Raw genomic sequence first — 20262 nt, 5'->3', positions numbered from 1 at the left:
TAATACTCTTTGTAATACTTTAAGCAATAAAAAAAAATTTAAAAAATAAAATTAAAAAAAATAAAATACCCTCCCCCGTGGTCTATCACATCACTTTGTTTTATTTTCCATCATGGCACTGATCCCCATGTAGAATTCCATTTATTTATCTACCATATGCTTGTTTGCTTCTGCATCTACAGATGTCTCTGCTGGAATGTAAGCTCCATGAGGACAGAGAGTTAATTTTTCTTGTTCACAGCTCTATCTATAGCACCTGGAACAGTGCCGAGCACATCACAGGAGCTTACTAAGTATTTCTAGATAGAAGGATCTTTCTGGTACTGATATAAGAATCACCTGCCAGCAGAGTTCTCCCTAATGTCAATTAATGCCAAAAGAAATTCTTAGAGATCAAAAGCCAAGACTTCATAGCACTGGCCAGTAAGCAGTCAGCTGCTTTTTAAAGTTATCTAGATGAATTTCCCGTGGACCAAAAGAAGGCTTTTAAAGGCAACCACAAAGCTTCCCACAAAGATATATCAATGTTGGAAAGAATTTTGCCAAAATCTGGAATCCCCTGTGCTGCTGTAGGTTTGCCTGGAGTTCAGTTTAGTGTAATCAACATTTTTTAGAACACCATATTAAGTCCTGATGGATATAAAGATAATTAGAATAGGGCCTTACCCGCAAAGAGTCTACAGACTCTCGGAGGAGACAGACACGAGCATACGCAATGCAATACTAAACCAGAGATGTTTGGGGCCTTAGGAAAGGCTTCCTGCATGAGCACCTGTAATAGTCAGCCAGGCAAACAAAATCAGGAGACAGGTTCTAAGCTTTGGGAATAACAGGAACAAAAGTACGGTTGTGGGAAACCTCATGGAGGCAGAATACTCAGTTATAAAATGTGAGGCAGGCAGACTGTGTTGTGGGAGGACAAATAAGTCACGTTCAAGGAGCCTGATTATACTTGGTGCATTCTTCAAATATACAAGTTTTAGGTGGTATTAGTTGTATTCAATCTTTTATTCCATAAGAGCAAAATTGTTTGTCAACCAAAATCCCAGCTAAAGTAGAAAACAAAGAGAAGAGTGAAAGGCGGACGATGGCTTTGAGACATTTGGAAGTTAACTCAACAATTAATCTAACAATTCAATAAAAGGCCCCAAGCGGAGGAGAATTTCACTAATGACACTGTATTTCTTACAGAAAAGTTTCACCTAAAGGAGGGATGAATGGAATCTAAACACACAGACAGACAGACAACTATACTAAAGAGAGGTGATGCAGTGTCAATGGGCAGCACAGGAGAGATCTAGTTTGTGCTAAAGGCTCTGTTGGACAAGCGGCTTAACAGCTCTGAGTCTCAGTTTCTGCATCTGCAAAATGGGCCAAATTGGTCTGTCTTCTTGAGTTACTATTGGTATTGGGAATGTGCACATAAAGAACCTAGCACAGTGTGATCCCTGTGTGGTGATCCCATATGCAAATAAATAAGCCAACAAATCCTGAACAAATCATAAAAAAAAAAAATTATCACACTAAAACCCTCCTCCTGGATCACAAACTGCTTATCTAATTGCTGAGGATTTAAGGATCTGAATTCTTGCCATTTTGGATATGCCTAAGGCCGTCATTGTTTAATCTTGCATTCAGCTTGAAAAATGTAGGGAATTAACAGGGTAAAGCTCACACAAATTTGGAACTGTGTGTGTACACTGAGGATCTGCACTTTCTGAAGTGAAGGGGCAGAGCCCAGAGGAAGCTTCATAGAGAAAAGACTAAGCTCTATACTTGGGAAAAGAAGCTGAGCAGTGGGCTGCAGGTGGGAAGGCATGTTCTGGCTCCAAGGGCCACACAGCACGTGTGAGGGTGTTTGGAGGGCCCACCCTTTCAAGCCTCACTAAGCCTTCCTAAACTACATGCACAATTCATTTCATGTCTGTCTACTCCAGGAAAGGCCCTGATTGAATGGCTACCCACAGATAAAGACCAGGTAGATCTGAATATGGCCTGAGGCTCAGCAAGAACTAGTCCTGCAGGGACAGACGCATCAACCTGTCCTTTTCCTAACTGGATGCTCCATGTGGTCTGCTTAGTTGTCACCCATATTCACCTGCATTTTGTTGACTGCTTCTCTCCTCTCCAGCGCAAAAGCTCCTATGGAGAGGCTTGGCCCTACAGTTTAGCACAGGGTAGTGAGCAGCTCAGAAGAGAATGACTTCTTCAGACTGCCTCTATTGAAGCTCACCTGAGCATGCTCACATGTCCCATAGCTGTTTTCAGTTCTGACGTGATGTAGTGATCATTCTAGTGGATAACTCAGGGGTAAGGGCTCAGTCTCAGGCCTGCACTCTGAACAACACACTTTTGTGGAAAGGTTGAGCCTCTGAAGTTATTTACGTTCCACATGACACGACCCGCTCCCTGGTCTACAGCTAATGAACTGGTGTGAACCTCTGACTCAGGTTAGGCTAATAAGAATCTCTCTACAGAATTTGGATCTGGGGCCCCAGGACAGTCAGTTGGTAGGCCTAGAAGGAGAGAGAGGAGAGCGGCATACCATGCACAGAGAGCAGAGCCACGTGGTCCTGCAGACAGAGAACGAACAGCCTCCAGGCTCCTTGGTCTCGCATGAAGCCAGGTTGCAGTTCCTGCTCTTGGATTCCCTGAGATGGAACTGTAGCTATTTTTCCCCCCTGGAGGTTAGTGATATTCAAAATAATAATGTCACGATAGTAATAGTTAACACTTATTGAACCGTGACCATGTTCCAGACTGAGTTACATACTGTGCCTTATTAATCCTTCTAACAATGCAATGTCATCCTTTTATATTTGAGGAAACTGATTGAATTGTCAAGGTCTCCTAGGCAAGAAGAAATGGAGATGGGATTTCAAATCAGGCTGATGCTCTTTGTTTAATCATAATAATATACAGATAACAAAACAGTTTTGTCTACCTAAAATAAGCCCCTGCTATGGGGCAGGCCCTGTGCTAGCTTTTATCACCATTATCTTCACAGTAGTGATATGCTTCAATGTTTCACGTGATCAAAGCATTCTTCAGAACTTGGAAGAGACACCCATTCCAAGATGGCAGACCAAGTACCCACTGCAATCCTCCTCCCACATCAAACCATATACGCAACAAAAATACATTCAACATAGATTTATAGCTGCCTTGGCTTGAAAACAAGACACGGGACTTTCAGTGTTCAGAAACTGTAAGGAATCCTTAAAAGAAGGTAAACATTCAAGAAACCACAGACAATTTAGGAAGTTGAAGCCAAGCCCAGAGGCCACATATAAGCAATCCAGGAGAATCTGCCACAAAAGATAACCTGGCAACAAGAATAACCGACCACCCATACGAGGAAAGCCAGCACCATGAAAAGAAATGGTACCCAGCTGGCGTGGCTCAGTGGTTGAGCATCGACCTATGAACCAGGAGGTCACAGTTCGATTCCTGGTCAGGGCACCTGCCCGGGTTGTGGGCTCAATCCCCAATAGGGGGTATGCAAGAGACAGCCGATCAATGATTCTCTCTCACTATTGATGTTTCTATCTCTGTTTCCCTCTCCCTTCCTCCCTGAAATCAATAAATATATTTTTTAAAAAAGAAAAGAAAGAAAAGGCAATTATCTACCACCAGAAAAACTCAAATGCAAGGAACCAAAGAGTACTCAGAAACAGACTTTGAATATTTCATGATCTCAAAGACATAAGGCACTGCATCCACAGAATGAGAATAGAGATGCTTCATGGGGATTTCCATAATGATAAGACAATCAACCAAAAATATGGGGCCAACTGCAGTAGGAAAGGTCATCTTTGATATCTGCAACCAGACCCACGATGGTGCTGGAAGGAGGGGTTCTGTTTTGCAGAGATGGCTATAACTGCGGAAAGAACTCAACAAGAATAAATAGCTGGAGACAAACTCAGTGGCCAGCCTCACAGAAGGGGGGGGTGACACATACTCAACTTTCCTGCACAACATTTTTACTGTCCTGTGCATGTCCACTCTCCACATTCTGTCCCATGAGCTGCCCCTCACAAATGGCAGTAGCCTGAGCTTACACCCGGATGACATCATCAGAAAACAGTAAAGGAATACATTGGTTCTTTCAAGCCATAGCTGTAACACTTCTTCCCATTTCTTACGGGTGCCACCTGACAGCTACCTCCCAGACCCTCAGTGTGGCAGGAACACCCAGGTGCCAGCAGCGTCTTGTTAAGGAACATGTTCCTGGCCCTGTGCTAAGTGAGCTAGCTTGGAGAAGAGCCATCTCCCAAACAGAGCAATGTGCTATTCGCATTGTTTCAACCCAACTGTTTATACCAGTTTAAACCAGTACATATACTTGTAAAGTAATTTACAGCTTGCAAAACACTTCCCTAGGCATGAGCTCATCTAAAACACCACAAGAGTTATGGTAAGTAGTTAGGGTTTATTATCCCGGTTTATAAAAGAGGGAATGAAGCTCCCAGAGGTTGTGACCATTAGTGATTGACAGAAGTGGAAATAGAACCTGGGTCCTCTTGCTTAAATGTTAGTTCTCAGTTTCCTTCCCTGTAATGAGGTTTACATTCCTTCACCATTAGCTCTAACGCAGAAATAGCCTGAGGAGCACTTTCTCCTTAAACTCCCCTTTGGGATCCTGTAGGGGAAGATCACCCTTAACTCCTCTTACAGCCAATGTAGCTAATGTTCCTCAATACTATGGTCAACTTTCTACTCAGTTTATGATCCCTTATGAGCACATTTTTTTATTAGACTTTGGAAAACAAAATAAATTGCTCAGAGTCTAGATATAAATGCTTCAGCTCATATCTCACCCCTCTCCTTAAAACATACTGTTCCTTGATTTTTTTTTAAAAGCCACTGCTGAAGGTGACTATACTTAGGATCTGGGGGGAGAAGGGGAGAGTAACTGGGAGAGAGGGATGGATGGTGGCACTACGCATTGCCAAGAATGACTTCAGTGCCATCCACATGATATACAGAGAGAGCAGAGAGAGCCCTGTGGGGTTTTTTGTTCCCATTGCTCTTTGCAGGGCTTATCTCTGTCAGTGACATGTAATCCTCTATCAGTGCTTTGTGCAGAAGGAGGACTGTCCCCATGTCACTACCCATTGCTGCAGATGATGGTTGCACCAAGGTCCAGCCTCCTCCCTGGAACCACCACCCTCACATCTGGTCAGTGTGGCTCACTCCACCACATGATAGTTCCTGAACTACACGTAGGCCACTCAGCAGTCTGGGGGATCCCAAATCCAAAGTGCTTACAGAAGCAAACACTCAGCAATAGGTGTGAGACAATCCGGCCCCAGCCTGCCTGACAGCATGCACAGAAATATCTTTCAGTCAATGAGAAACCTAGGGGTTGCAATGATTCCACATGGTCCACTTCACAATTCGGGACTATGTGCTTGGAAACGTAACTTTTTCAGACCTTACTAATTTCTTCAGGCCTTGATTTTTACCTTCCGTCTCTGACCTTCTACTCCACAGCCCTCCTGCAAGTCCTGACCTCCAACAGGAAAATGGAAAGAGAACAACTGCTTTCTTGACGTGGAGGCCCCTTGGTTAAAGCACGTCCTTTTGGAAGAACTGTCCCAAGACTGGCACTTAGGCTGATCCTACAGAACCGAAAGGGAAGAGAGGTGCTTGCTTTCCCAGAGAGCAGCAGCCTTGGTCCATGGTTAAGCCTAGAGGAGGGGCTCTGACCGATATGCATATTCCCAGGGAAACTGATCATTTAGAGACTGCAAACCATTCTGCATTCTGAATGCATTGTGGAGACCGTGCCCTCCAGCCTGATATATCTACCTCTGAGGGCTGGGGGGGTGGGGAACTAATGAGAAGACATATATAAAAGTACTTGCATTAATGCCCTGGGAATGCTGGTCTATGTTCCCATCTCTCCCCTGCTCCCCACCATGTACCTGCAATACCCCCTTCAGTAGATGGGAGTGGGCATGGGCACTTCAGAATCCTCTGAGCACCTGTGATCTGCCCTCCTGGTCTCCACTTTTGGAGGCAAATGTTGGATGGGTAGGAGTGAGAGAATTTAGCCCAAATGAGCCAAACACTCTTAACTAAATGGGGAGTTCTCAAAAGCACACCCAGGAGGGACAAATGCCAGGAATAAGTAGCAGAGGGCAAAACAGGGCACAGAGATACTACTGTAAGTGGTTCTCCATGTTGGCTTCATACTGGATTTACATGGTGTTTTTAAAAATACAGATGCCTCTGTCCCAACCCTAGATATTTAGCTTTAATTGGACAAAGTGAAAAGATTTCAAAGTACAAGGTGAGATCAGAACAGTAAGAACATGGGAGGGTCTTTGTGGAGCTAAGACCTTTGAGATGACACTAGAGGTTCTCTTTGTCTCCCTTTGGCTTTACCAAGGGGAGCTTTTATATTCCCACATCCCAAGTTGCTGGATGGCATGTCAGGTATCTGTCTGGGTCACTGCCATACTCACTCTCCTTATACTAGTATATGCTAAGCAGTGCAACCTTGCAAGTAACTCTATATAGATCCACTACTGGCAAAAGAAGTTCTGTGGAATTTGGTAATTTTGGGAGGCTTTGAAACTCACATGTGCATGTGTGTGCATATACACACAACCTATAGGAATCAGCTGATGTCCAGTGATCTGGGTCCCCCTTAGATGCTCCAGAAACCTTTGCATCCGTCCACATTCCACTTTGAGCCTTTGAAAGGGTCTGAAATGCAAGCAGTCCCCTCTGGGGCAAGTCACTGTCAGTTTCAGACTTTCTGGGGCTCAACTCCAAAGCCCCTTTCATTTTTTTTATCTTGAATGAAATCAAATAAGGATGGAAATGCAAAGAAGAAGGAAAAGGTTGTGAGATGCCTCCTGCCAACCACCCTAAAGTTTCAGCATTCAGAGTTACTATTTTAGTCCATGTTTCCTACATCTAGAGCTTATAATCAATTTACCTACCCGCTACCTCATCCTCCAAGGCTGGTTTACTATCCCCAGGAGCCCGCACTGATCAGAGTAATCAGTGATAAAGTCGGGCTTGATTCTCCCCTTCTACATTTCACTCATTTGTTCACTCATTCATTCTTCCATCCATCCAACCAACAGTCATTCTTTCATTAAACAACTATATTTACTAAGAGCCATCTTCCACATTGAAGCCAGAGTGATCCTTTTTCAAACAAAAGCCTGATTGTGCCCTCCCCCATGTCAATTCCAAATCTTCAGTAGCTCCCGATCACCCATGGGATAAAGAGTAAGCCACCATTGGCTCCTCTCTCCTCCCCACCTCAACACACACATTATCCCATGACTGTCTCTGTGCACCATATACCTGGACTTTTTTTAGTTCTGTTACTCCTGTTTTCCTCACCTCAGGGCCTCTCTCCACCTGCTTCCTCACCTGAAACTCTCTTCTCCCATCTCCTCCTACTTTCACTGATGACTACAAATCACACACAGGCCATCGGAACACTTCCCAGGTATTTCTTGGGCTTGTTTGGCACCACACCCATCACTCAGAACAGATGGTCTCCCTCCACACTGGCTGCTTTTAGGAGAATTTCCTTCTCTGTCTCTATCCCAGTCCCTGCTCACTCTCTCTCATTGGACAAGAGCCCCAGACAGCACTATGCCACAGGAAAGCACGTGAAAAAACCCTGAAGCCCTTCGCTGACCCCTTAACACATTTTCCCCTCTTAGTTATAAAGCAGACCTTCTCTACTGACTCTATCCTTGACTGTGCCTCTGTCAAGTGGTCCTTCAAAGAACTGAGGAGACTTGCAGCAGACAGACAGTAATTTTATACAGCAGCCCCTAAACGAGATATAAACACTGAAGGGGGAACTGGGAAGATATATTGCCAATTCATACAAGAGCCAAAAAGTAAAAGGGAAATGTCAGAGGATTATAGTGACAAGCTGAGGTCTCTCTACCAGTAACCCAAGCCAAGCTCAACTTGATTTCTTAGACTTGTTAATAGACCACAATCTAAAAATCTCTCTCTCTCTCTCTCTCTCTCTCTCTCACACACACACACACACACACACACACACACACACACACAGAGAGAGAGAGAGAGAGAGAGAGAGAGAGAGAGAACATGAAATAAGCACATTGAAGATTTCCCTGGTGATCATTTAAGTGCTAAGAGAAAGAAAAAAATATATGAGAGTGAGTTATGAAACAGTTTTTCCCACTTTATTCCACAACCATCAAAAAGTCTCAGATACATAAAAAACTCCATAAAAGCAATGAGTGGTTAAACAAATTCTAATGTGAAGGAATCTTACACTTGAGCTATGACCAACACTACTGCAGTTTCTTTTGGGGGAGCTATCTTTGACTCAAGTACTATACAGATATGTTTTGGAAGGAAGGTTCAGGAGAGGTGTGGAGAGAAGTAGCCTGGCAGACCACTCCTGAAGCCGCTCACCCCCTCAGATTTGTACAGCACCTGAGATTCCTCTGGGAAAGACTCTCCCACTGTGCTTGGGGGTTAGGATAGCACCACACCTTGAGTGCCCTTTCCTGCATGGGACCCACTGGGACTCTGGCTCTACTGCTCCTGGACAAGCTGGAAACCAAGAGCCACCTCCTACTGCATGCAACTGTGGTACCTAATGCAGGGGCAGGGATGGGAGCACCCTCAGACAACAAGCCCACAGCCCCAATAACGGGGTCAGTGGACCTCAGGCCTTCTAGGTCCCAGAACTCCCAGGGCAGAGCCTGTTCTATCACATCAGGCAGCTCTAACAGGAGACTCTTACCAAATCCTGGGGTTGTTAAAAACTTCCACAGTGGCCCTGGCTGGTGTTGCTCAGTTGGCTGCCTGTCCTCATATGCACCAAAAGGTTACTGGTTCAATTTCAGGTCAGGACCCATGCCCAGGTAACGGGCTTGATCCCAGGTAGGAGATATTCAGGAGGTAGCAGATGGATGTTGCACTCTCATATCAGTGTTTCTCTCTCCCTCTCCCTTCATCTCTCTTTAAAAATCGATTTAAAAAAAAGCTTTAAAAAATTGCCCACACTTGTCTTTCCCAATCACCCCAGCCTGCAAGAACTCCTCCTTCCTCCAAACTTCCAGAGCCTCTGTGGTCCCTGCCATCTACCAAACACATCCTGCCCCATCCTACTGTCTATTTCTCTGCAAGTCTGTCCTGAGCTCCCAGGTAGAGTGCAAGGCTCATGAAGGTAGAGCCTTGCCTTTCACCTCTTGGTATTTCCACATGGGACCTCACATTGTGGTTCAGAAGAATCAAGAAAGACAGGAGGCTCCCTTAAAGTAACACTTTTGTTAAGCAGACAAGAAAAACATCTAACAGATGTGTTATGTTTTTTAAAGGCTCCTTTCTAAATTCCAAAGAAATCACTAAATAAGAACCTGATGTCAATTCCATTTCTACTGGTATCTGGACCAATTAAAAACAGGATGTGAAAAAAATGCTGAGGAGCTCACAAAGCAGGAGGGACTCAGAGGACAGAAGTGGACAGTAGATGGCAGTCTGTCCCTATGTCAGAAATGGTCACAGAGACACTATGCATCCAGGCAGCAGAGAGAAACAATGAGCTTAGGTGCTCAGGCAGATCCACCTTCCTGCTTGTGTAGACTGCAGCCATGAGCAGGGTCCTCCTGAAAATCATACCTGTGAGCACACACACTTACACATCCAAGCCCCATCACCTGGACAACATGCACCCTACCCAGCTCTCCCCATGAAGAACCAGGGGGCACATATCAGCTCTCCCCATGAAGAACCAGGGGGCACATATCACAATGGGCTCTGAGAGACTCAGAGACTTGATCTGACATTTGGAACGTCAAGACTGTCCTGCCAAAGTCAAACCCTTGGACTCTTCCTGACCAAGAAGATTCTCCTCCATCATTCACACTAAAAAACAATGCTCCAACTGAGACCCCTGCGATTGACATTCCATGCCCATGTTGCCTCTCCTTGGATCACACTGATATAAGCCATCTATCTCCCTCACCAAATCCTAGACCCTCAGAATCAGAGCTGTAGCATCTACCTTGCATCTTCTCTAACATCTAGCACAGGCCTAGACTTAGCTACCAGCAGAATGCTTACTGAATAATCTTCCAACATATGCTTTTCAAGTGTTTAAACATCAATCACCTTAATTCATGTGCAATGACACCCAATTCCCCTGTGACCAAGAGCCCAAATTTGCAGAAGAGCTAAGCAGACTAGGACATGGGGCAGAGGGGTCTCCAAAGAGAAAAGGAATAGTCTTTCCTGGTGAGCGGGCTTCATGACCTCAGGTCTGGACAGGCCAAATGGAGACACAGAGAACACGGCTCTGGACCCTTGGCCAGTGCATGACCTCTCTGAACCCAGACCCTTACCCCTGCACAATCAGAACTCACTATAACTCACCATGCATTCATTCCCCTAACTCATTTCTGTAGAAGACACTGTTCAAGGTATTGGGGGACACAATATGTAAAGACCAGATCCCTTTCTTTGCAGAGCTCATATTTTAGTAAGAAGATAGAAATGGGAATAAAACTCAAGCTGCTAAGTGGTAGAACATGTGATGGCTGGGGAAGGGAGGGGAGTTGCCAGGGAAGGTAATGGTGAAGGATGATTTCCATATCCTTGGTGGAGATGGAGAGGAGAGCATTCTAAATACAATGTACACACAGAGTGTATCCTCCAACACCATCTCAAATTCAAGAATAGACATATATTCCTGCCACTAGAATAGTTTTGCAATCAAAGGACATTTCCCTCTACATTTAAGCCATATCCCCTTATGGAGCCATCCATCCAGGTTTTTCTATTAATCCTTGATTCCCACAATAAATGATGAGGCAGGAACGACTTTAGGGATCACCAAAGCCAGTAGCCCTTAACTCTCTCACTTAACACACAAGGAAAGTGAAACCTGGTGTGGTTTGGGGACTTCCCCCAATGCACAGTCAGTCTCTGGAAGAGTTAGGGGTGGAGTCTGGTCTCCTTGCTCATAGTTCGTGATCTTTCTGATTTAGATTACTGAATTCAGCTACCCACAGACAATTTTATCCCACATAAACCTTTCCCTAGGCTCCAACTTCCAATCCAAAATCTGCCACAAATCTGGCAAGCTTGCTTCTTCAGCACGTTATAAACACACACTCATCCATATGTTCAATAACTTATCTGGCACCACATAACTTAATTTCCTCCTCCTCCCCTGCACATTTCTGCATGGAAGTTCTCCAGGCCAGCAGGGATACCTGGAAATCCCAGGCTTGGGCCACAATGAGGCTCAGGGACCAGCAGGATCATGGAATATGTGGGTTGTCACAACTGGCAGGGTCCTTTTGACCTTCTAGTGAATCCAAGCCCCTCCTTTTCCAGAAGAACAAACAGAGGCCCATGAAGGGAGAGTGACTTGCTCCAGGTCACACAGCTAGTTTGAGTCCTTTGCAAAGAGAAGTACAGCAAGCTGGGTAGCATGACAGATGGGCTCCTTCCCCATCACAGGACACACTTGTTGGGAATCAGGTGATTCCCAGAGTGGCATTTCCCTCTTGAACCCTGTGGAAGCAGGGGCATGTCCTGTGAACAATCGGGACTAGGTCTGCTAGACACAGAGTGGAAATAATCCCAGACTGAGAACTTGAAACATATTCCCTAAGGGATCATTTGGAACCAGAGGGGGAAGATATTTTTAAATGCCAGGGCCTTAGACCTAGAAACAGAGGGAGGGAGGCAGTGAATTTCAAGGACCTGGCTATCATAAAAAAATCATAATAGAAGGGCTAAGTCACCCTACACATGAAAAGTTGTTTTAAACCAAGTTAACACATAGTTTTGAAGCACCTAGAACCCCACCAGCATTTGGTTAGTGTTGTACATTTATTTGCACATTGCATTCCCTTTAAGCAACAGAACAAAGTCATTCTTATTAATTGCCTTGAGGATGAGAATGTGGTAGTGATGGCGTGGAAATCAGCCGAGGGAGAAAGAAGAACAATAGTCTTCAGTCACAGCCTTCAGAGAGGGCAAAATGCACTCTAAGCACCCCTCTGGCAGCCTTACCTGTGGTACTACCCAGAGGAGGGCTTGCAGCAGGCAAGTTCCAGAGCTGGAGGACACTAGAACTGCTCCAAAAGGAGCCTGGGGACCCCAGTCCTTAGCAGCACCCCCTGACCCCAATCTCTCTGAAAAAAAAAATCTATATTCACATTGGCCCCAGTATAAATGGAGGGAATTCCCTAGCCTATCCCATTTTCCAAATTCTGAAAAGCCTTCATGGTCTCCATTCAGATTTTCTTTTACTTTGATTCTATGCAACCCTCATTGCAGTACTCAAGAATGCTGGGACCTACCACCTCTTGTGGGTGTGTGGATCAAAACCAGATGTCCAGCTCCAATCTTATAGAGTTTACAAGAAGGCAATTGTGGCTTAAATCAATACCCCCATTCTGGAAGGGCAGATTCCCTTGTCAACAGAATGGAAGTACAGGGGGCGGGGGGGGGGGGAGGGCCTGTTCAATGGGAGCTAAGACAGATCTGACACACACGCTTGCCAGCAGGTGGCTAAAAAACCTCAACATTTGTCTTGCAAGTGAAAATGAACCCTCCAGTGGAGCAGGCTTCCCTGTGGGGTGATAGACTTTGCAGAGGGCTATCAAACAATCTCCCATCTGGATGACACCACAGAATGTAGAAAACAGAATCTGACTGGCAGGTGATGGACTTGGGATGGCCACAGGCTTCAGGACAGAGAGCCAGCACACCAATACCTAGTTGCATCACTGTAAGCATATCCCTTAACCTCATGTAACCTCAGTCTCCTCACCTGTAAATGAGATTATTCTGGGCATTGAGATAATGCCACACACTATTTGTAATCATGTCTGACACTCAGTAAGGACTCAAATATTAATTACAATTATCATCATCATCAATCATCTTAAAGATGGGTCCTTATCTTAGTCAGAAATACTAACACTAAGAGGAATTCACGTGGAAGCTAGATGATTAATTAGCATTAGGCCTACCAGAAAGCCAAACACAACCTCTTCCAGCTCTGTATACACTGTGCAGGCTAAGCCAACTTTGTGAACATTCTTGGCCAAAACAAAACACTATGGCATATTCTTTGCATGACTTTCTGCCTTTGACTCAGCCATTCCCCAAAGATATAAACAGGAGCTCATTTAGGGTGTGCCAAGATGTACCTCAAGTCAGACCTACTAGCACTGATTGAGCAGAAGGATAGGGCTACTGTAGAATCCTAGGGTGGTAGAGTTGGAATGGGACTTTGAGATCTTCTAATTCAAGCCCTTCATTTACAGATGGGTAAACCAAGGGCTAGAAAGAGAACATCCAGGATAACACAACAGCTGATTAGTGACGGAGCTCAATTCCAAACCTGGTCTCCCACTTCCAAGTCAGCAGGTTTTCTGCTGCCCCGTGCTGCTTAAGGTCACCTTGGCCTGGCATCTTTTGAGGTCAGCAAGCTACTTACAGCTCTGGCCTTGAATGAGCAAGAACTTTCCTCCTTTCAAAAATCCCTCACTGAACAAATCCATAAAAGATGTGGGGCTCAACAAATGTCTTCTCTGGAGATGCTACAAAAAAGTGACCAACAACAACAACAGACCCCAACCAATTTCACTTCGAAATCTGTTCTTCTCTTCTCCAGCTCAACCAGTTATTGTCAGAGGTTTATCCTATGAGGATGTCCAGAGACACAGATGGCCTCTGGTGGCTCACAGTTAAGATCGGTTGAAAAGGACCAGGACACAGATGAGAACAGGAAACAGCAATGCATTCTGACCACCATGTACTCTCTAGCCTCTTGGTATTCTGGACTAAAAGGCTGAGTTATGGAAAACTATCAACAATAACAAAAAATACTTTAGATCTTTGGCCACCTACATGTGCTTTCACCGGTTTTAAAGTGAGTCCTCTGAAAGGTTTCCTTTGTCCAACCTTGATCTTAATAGAAATCTGTCCAGGCAAGAGTGAGGTACTATGTACACTGGCCTCCTATTTCTTAAAAGTTCATACATCCTCCATCCCTCTGTACAAATGAGCTGAAGGAAGTTGTTTCTAACTTTTTTCCACAAGCTGTCCCTTCTGTAAGAAGAAATATGATAACAGTTCAATTTGAGCCAGGCACCATCTACCTGCCACCCATACCATTCCCTCCCTATGAATGCCTCCTGCATTCATAGGGCCACTCCTGTGCTCAGGTGTCCCCAGCTCACGTACACATATCCCATGTTCTCCTTTCACTCTGCACATGCCTGTCCACGCACAAAGTACATCCACAGACCTTATCAGCAGCACTACACTGGGCTTAGGCTTGTCTCCAGTAGAAGATTTGGTCCTTCTCCAACAAACTCAATTTTAAATAAAACTAAATCTAAAACCCTAGCAACGGTCATTAGTTCAACCCACTGCTAGAAACTGCCTGCCTCATTAAAGAGTAAAAGAGCAGCTGGTGAGTCTTGAAGCCCATCGGTGGGTTTTAAAGATCTTCAGTGCCGGCCTGTCTCCCCTCTCTCACTTCAGCCAACATGTGGATTTACATTCCCTTCGGTTGGGATGGGAATAACTATTCAGGAAAAGGTCTGGAGAAGCCTGGAGCAGAAGCTGCCTGCTCAATTAGTCGTCCTGAATGGAGGGGAAGAAGAGAGGCCTGAACATCTGATACATCTGGGAGTGGAATTGCAGAGATGGGAAATGTTATGTAATTAGACTCTGCTGGCCTGTCCCGCCAGGGGAATGTGAGACCCATCAGCAGTGACCTCTTCCAATCAACTTAATTGGCCCAATCTCGCCAAGAAAAGCAACAGAATTGGTTTAGTGCCTCATGGAAATAGCTTAGCTCCTGACTATTTATGGCCACTGAACTCAGGGATGGGAGCCTGACTCTGAGCCAGGAGTCGACAGCATGTGCTGACTTCTGGGAGGACTCGGAGGCTTCAGTGGGTTTCCTTGCCCCTCTGCCTCCATTTTTGTCTCTGGGGAGAGTGGCTGTACCAGCTTGCTGCACTGGATGCACGCCATCCCACATATCTACAGGCTCTTGCCTGCCAAGGACCCACAGTTCAGAGGAAAACAGACCTTCACAGCAACCCAGGATGGATGGGCTTTGCTCCTCTTTTATTCAAATACGCCAAGGACAACGATCATTTTCTCTCTTCTCAAAGTCACATTCACTGTGGTCTTGTCTTTAACAGCTCATGTTAAAGAACAGGACAATATCTGTTTCTGATGATTAATAACATTGATTTTTGGACCACCTTTCTTCTGAAGAGTTCAGAGACCTTTTAAGAATACAGATATCCATCAACTATCACCTAGGTTTGACTGCCTCCATTTTATGGATGAATAAACTAAGGCAGTTAAAGAAAGTTATGCTTACACAGTGGGTGAACAGTAGACATACAGAGGGCATTGAGACTATTTCACCAACTTTCACTATCAGGGGGAAGAGGTACAGATCCCGTTTTTACAAGTTCACATAAACACTGGCACCTGTATTCGATTGGACTTCATCTCTGAGTATAGCTTTATACTCCTAAACACACCAAGCTTTGTCTGGGAGAAGAGGTATCACAGGCATTGCCTTTTTTGTAAAAGGAGAAACAGAACAGAGGATCAGAGAGATGAGAAAACTTTCCTGAAGCCACACTGCTCCAAAGTGGCAGAGTGAGACTAGAACCCAGACATTCCCAATGGGGTGTCTTCCACCCCCCACCACACCATCTTCAGAAATATCTGCCACCAGATCTTCTTCTGACCAATGGCCAAACCCTACATTAATTCTCTCTCATGTGGATGCATTGCCCCTAAAAATAAACTGAATCTCAAAATGGCACAGCTATAAATTCATGAATTCAAAAATGTCATGAGTCAAATAAAGTCCCCCCAATATGTGCTCTCACACAATTAGGACCTAATGAAGTTCCCTGTCACCTGGTCCAGACAAGCAAGTATGTGTAGCCAAAGTGCACCACTCGCCCTGTCCTGATGCAGCCACCCCACTAGCTCTCACGGGGTGTGAACCCAACCACCTTCACGTTCCCCTCACTTCCCAGAGGCTCCAAAGCCTGCAGCTCTTCTATGCCTTTTTTTACTGAAGATGCACATCTGAGCATCTTTCCTTAGATACACAGAATTCCTCCAAAAACATACACCCACTCCCTCACAAAAGCCAGAATCTACACTCCTCCTATTTTCTTGGTTAACTTTTTCCCAGTTACTTTACTCCAGACACACACACCAGGTTAGCTTTACTCAGAAATCATCAAGATTAACAAACATTCAACCCTCATCTTCCCTGATGAAGGCTTCACCCTTCTTCAGCTTCACATACCAAGTTTGTTCCTGCTAGCAAGTATGCATTACACACTTATAAACTCATCACTCCATTGCATCAGGATCCTCATTCTGACCTGGATGGGGGCAACCCCACCCCAGTTCCCAGCTCACACCCACTACAAGAAACAGTAACATGCTTCAGCTCCCTCCCCAACACACAAAACTATACATCATCCCTATCTTTATCCCATCTTTTTACAAAACCACAGATATATTTCAAGTCAGCGTCCCTTTGGCCCCCAGGATCCATAAACATCTCTAGAAACTGAATTATAGTTCTCGAAGAAACCTCAACTAGCATCGAGCTCGCTTCGTTCCTCCTGGCAAAAGTGCAGCAGTCAGCTGAGCTCCAAGAAGGAATTTTTCCAGGGCACTGTGCCATGGCCCAGTACCCAGCAATGAGCTGAGCAGCCAGTAGTCATTCCATAAATTTTAATTGATAATCAATATCAATTGGTGACAGTAAATTCCTCTATTAAATACGAAATTCATTATGCAACATAATACAGCATGCATCTCTGCCACTAGGCATGCCAAATATATTCCTCCACTCACTCCAATCCTGTTCATGCATCCTCCCTGATCCCCACACAGTGCCAACACACAGGACTTTTCCCCTTAAATGCACATCCCTCATTCTAAGCCCTCTCCAATTCCCTCCTTTCTTGGGAGCTGGGGAGGAGATGAAAGCAAAAACCAACTCAGCATCCTTCCCTGATCAGTCTCTCCATAATGTGTCTGAGCCCACACTCTTCTACCCTCCACATGATCCAATGCCATCCCAGCCAGTTTTCCCAGAGCACACTCATAAAGTTCACACTCTGCTCTTCTCGGATAATCTTCTCCCGCCTCCACACATATCCCTTTGGTAATCCTCAGGCACCCAGCCTTCCACACACATCCACCTTTCACTCCCACACACAGCCTAGCCGCCCTCCCACGCCACACCCACTCCATGTGTCTGTGCAGGCATACACACGCCATCTGTCTTCAACACACTGTACCTCTCCTCCTGCTCCGACACCCTTCTCAGGCACAGATTTCTCATTAGCTACACCTATGTTCCCACCTGCTCTCCTCTCCTCCCAGTCAAGCATATGCCCATCTCACAGACTCCTCAGAACACCGCCATGGAACATAGGGCAGGGTGGAGCTCCTGCTCTCCTCTCCCCACCCCCACCCTCACACACCCTCAGGCAGAAACTTTCTAAAAACCTCCTTCTCTGACCAAGCAGAGCACCCAAGGGTCCAGATCTAACCTCCACAGGAAAGCAGACCCTTCTAGAATCAGAGAATCAAATCTTCCACTTCCAGCTGCAATACAGTGCTCACCAACACACTCCCTCCTGCAATCCTCCGCCCCAATCTTTCCACTTTTCTTCAATACTATTCACGGAGCCTGTTTTCCCCTCCCCCCATGCCCAAAGCCAGGTCTCTGCGTTTGAGTCCCAAGCAGAGACTGCTGGGTTTTATCCCCTAAATTCCGCCGCTCCACCTTCTTTGTGCAACATGTCAGGAAGGAATTGGGGGTCAGCCGGCCAGAGGGGGACAGGCTGCAGGATTTCTGAGCGTTGTGCAAGCAGAACCTACGGAAAAGTTCCCTCTATGTTACAACTGTCTCCCATCCTGACATTCAGGGCAGAGGGCTTAGATGTTTTTCTTGCTCTCTGTTCTGCAGGGTGGGAGAGCGCATCTCTTTATTGAAAAGCAGGCTGTCCAGCACATTCTGTAATCATCTGAGTTGCAAACATCAGACTCCGGGACTGACACCCACCCCTTTGAGCCCCCGCCCCCAGCTCTGCACACACATAAATAAGTCCGCGGGCTCTGCAGCTCTGAGCCCAGCGCTCAGGCTGCTTCAAGGCAGCTGCCTCCACTCAGACTCTGAACCTGCCGCCCTGCCACCAGAGGTCGAGACGAGGCGGTCAGGTTCAGGTTCCGTGTTTCCTCCAGCTGAAATCCCCCCGCCCCCCGAGCCAGGGGTCCTCACTAGTGGGCGAAGGGCTCTCAGTTCCGTGCATTTGAAGCGCAGACGAGGAACGCAGCAGCCAAACTCCCCCAAAGAAGCAGCGCACCCACTCGCGCCCGAAAGCAACAAGAAAGCCACAAGCAGAGTCCCCTCCCCCACCCGGCCCCTCTTTCCCTGAACTTTCAACCCCCAAGCACCCCAAATTTCATTAGGATTATTAGTAGAGCTCTGGGGTAATGGAGCGAGTTGGACCGCTGTGGGTCTTTTTAAGTCCGACCTAGCTCCGCCGGTCCGCGCGCCTCCCAACCTTTCCACACCTCCGCCTCAATTTCCTAGAGCTGGCTGGGAGGAACGCTCAGGATTTCCCCAGGGATGCACGGTCCCCGGCGCCCCCAGCCCCTCCGCCGGGTCGCAGATGCGCGGGCCGCGCGGAGCTCCAACATCTGCTCAGAGACCCGGGGTGGGGTAGCCGCGGGGTGGGCGCTGGCCACGACCTGCTCCGGGTGCAGCGTCGTTTCTGAGAAAGAGGCAGGGGGCCTCCAGAGCAGGTAGGCTTCGTCGGGCGAGGAGTCTCAACTCCCCAAACTGGGAAGCGACCCTCCAGGTCCGGGGCTACGACTCTCCTCCCCCAGCCCACGTCTGGGCCCGGCTCGTGGAGCGTGCGGAGCTCGCGAAGAGCCGGGCGCGGGGGGCGTGCCGGCGGCACCTCGCCCCTTGCCTACCCGGAATTTGTTTGGCACCCCCTTTTGTTACCGGATGCACCGGAGCCCTCTCTGCAGGAGCACATGCCTGTGTTGGGGAAGGGGTGGTGGCGGTTCTGCCGAATCCCTTCCCTGCCCTTCCGTCGCCCCCATTTCCCCTCGCCTCCGCCCTTCGTTTCCAATCCACGTCCCTTAAACCTGATCACTTTCCCAGATATCGGACATCCGAGGGACGAACGAGAGGAGGGGAGAGGGAAAGGAGAGAGAGAGAGAGAGAGAGAGAGAGAGAGAGAGAGAGAGAGAGAGAGAGAGAGAGAGAGAGAGAGAGTTGGTTGTGTTTGCCCCTGGGCCCTGGCTGATCCCTGCGCAAACTTCGGGGAAGGCACAAGCCCGGGAAAGTGAGGTAGTGCGGCTCGATGGGGGTGGGGCGGGGTGCGGAGTTGGGCCCCCCGCGCCACTCCACTATGAAAACCCCCACACTAGGCCCCCAAGCCCCAAACCTGCCCACCCAACGTGCCCGCCTCCCCTTACCGTGGCAGAAGTAACCATGGCATCCGTGTGACTGTTTCCAGAGACGTCGACATGAAGAGAAAGGTGGACGCAAGCTTGGTCATTCAAAGTCTCCCCCACCCCGCCGCCGCCACTCCCCAGCAGGGGAAAGAAAAAAAAGAGAGAGAGAAAGAGAAAGAAAGAAAAGGGAAGAAAGTAGTTGCTCCGGGCTCTCTCGTGGGGCCGCGCGCGGAGCTGTTCGGTAGAGAGAGGAGCCTTCAACTCTGAGTCCCGTGAACATAATCTGCGCGGTTATAACCAGCCAACCCGGCCAGATGGCTCCGCGCTCAGCGCCTTAACCCCTTGCGCGCCGCGTGTCCCGCCCCCGCGCCCGGCTGGTCTTGCGCCCTGCGGGCCTGCGCCCTAGCGTCCCAGCGCCCCTCCGACTGGGGTCTGCGGGCCCATGGGAGAACCGGGCCCTTTCTCCTAGCCCCTCTTAGAGAAAAACCCCCAAAACTTCCAGACGAGTAGTCTGCTTCAGTCTCCCCTTGATTTCCCTTTTAGAAACCCAGGAAAAAACGAAATATTCACCTTTTCACTGCATTTTACATGTGAATGTCTCCAGCCTGTCTTATTTGTTCTTTTTCTTAAACGATTCTTTTTGCTCTTCCTTTATTTCTTTTCTTTTTAAGATTTTCTTTACTGGGCAGAAGGGCCTTTCTTGCCCCTTTCCTCTGGGCGGCTTGGGTCTAA

At 47.0% G+C, this 20262-nt stretch overlaps 1 protein-coding gene across 1 annotated transcript in view; it reads right to left on the bottom strand.

The window, feature by feature from the left end:
- NTF3 (neurotrophin 3) overlaps window positions 1-19788 on the bottom strand; it is a 69882-nt gene extending 50094 nt beyond the window's left edge. The window contains exon 1 of the mRNA XM_006084133.3: window positions 19552-19788. Within this exon, the coding sequence (XP_006084195.1) occupies window positions 19552-19569 (18 nt within the window). The 5' untranslated portion in view covers window positions 19570-19788. The remainder of the gene's footprint in view (window positions 1-19551) is intronic.
- Between the last annotated feature and the right edge of the window lie 474 nt (window positions 19789-20262).

Source organism: Myotis lucifugus, unplaced genomic scaffold (genome assembly GCF_000147115.1).
Source record: "Myotis lucifugus unplaced genomic scaffold, Myoluc2.0 scaffold_10, whole genome shotgun sequence".
Classification (NCBI taxonomy): Eukaryota; Metazoa; Chordata; class Mammalia; order Chiroptera; family Vespertilionidae; genus Myotis; species Myotis lucifugus.
The sequence above is the reverse complement of the archived record's forward strand: the minus strand, read 5'-3'. Positions and strand labels throughout refer to the sequence as shown.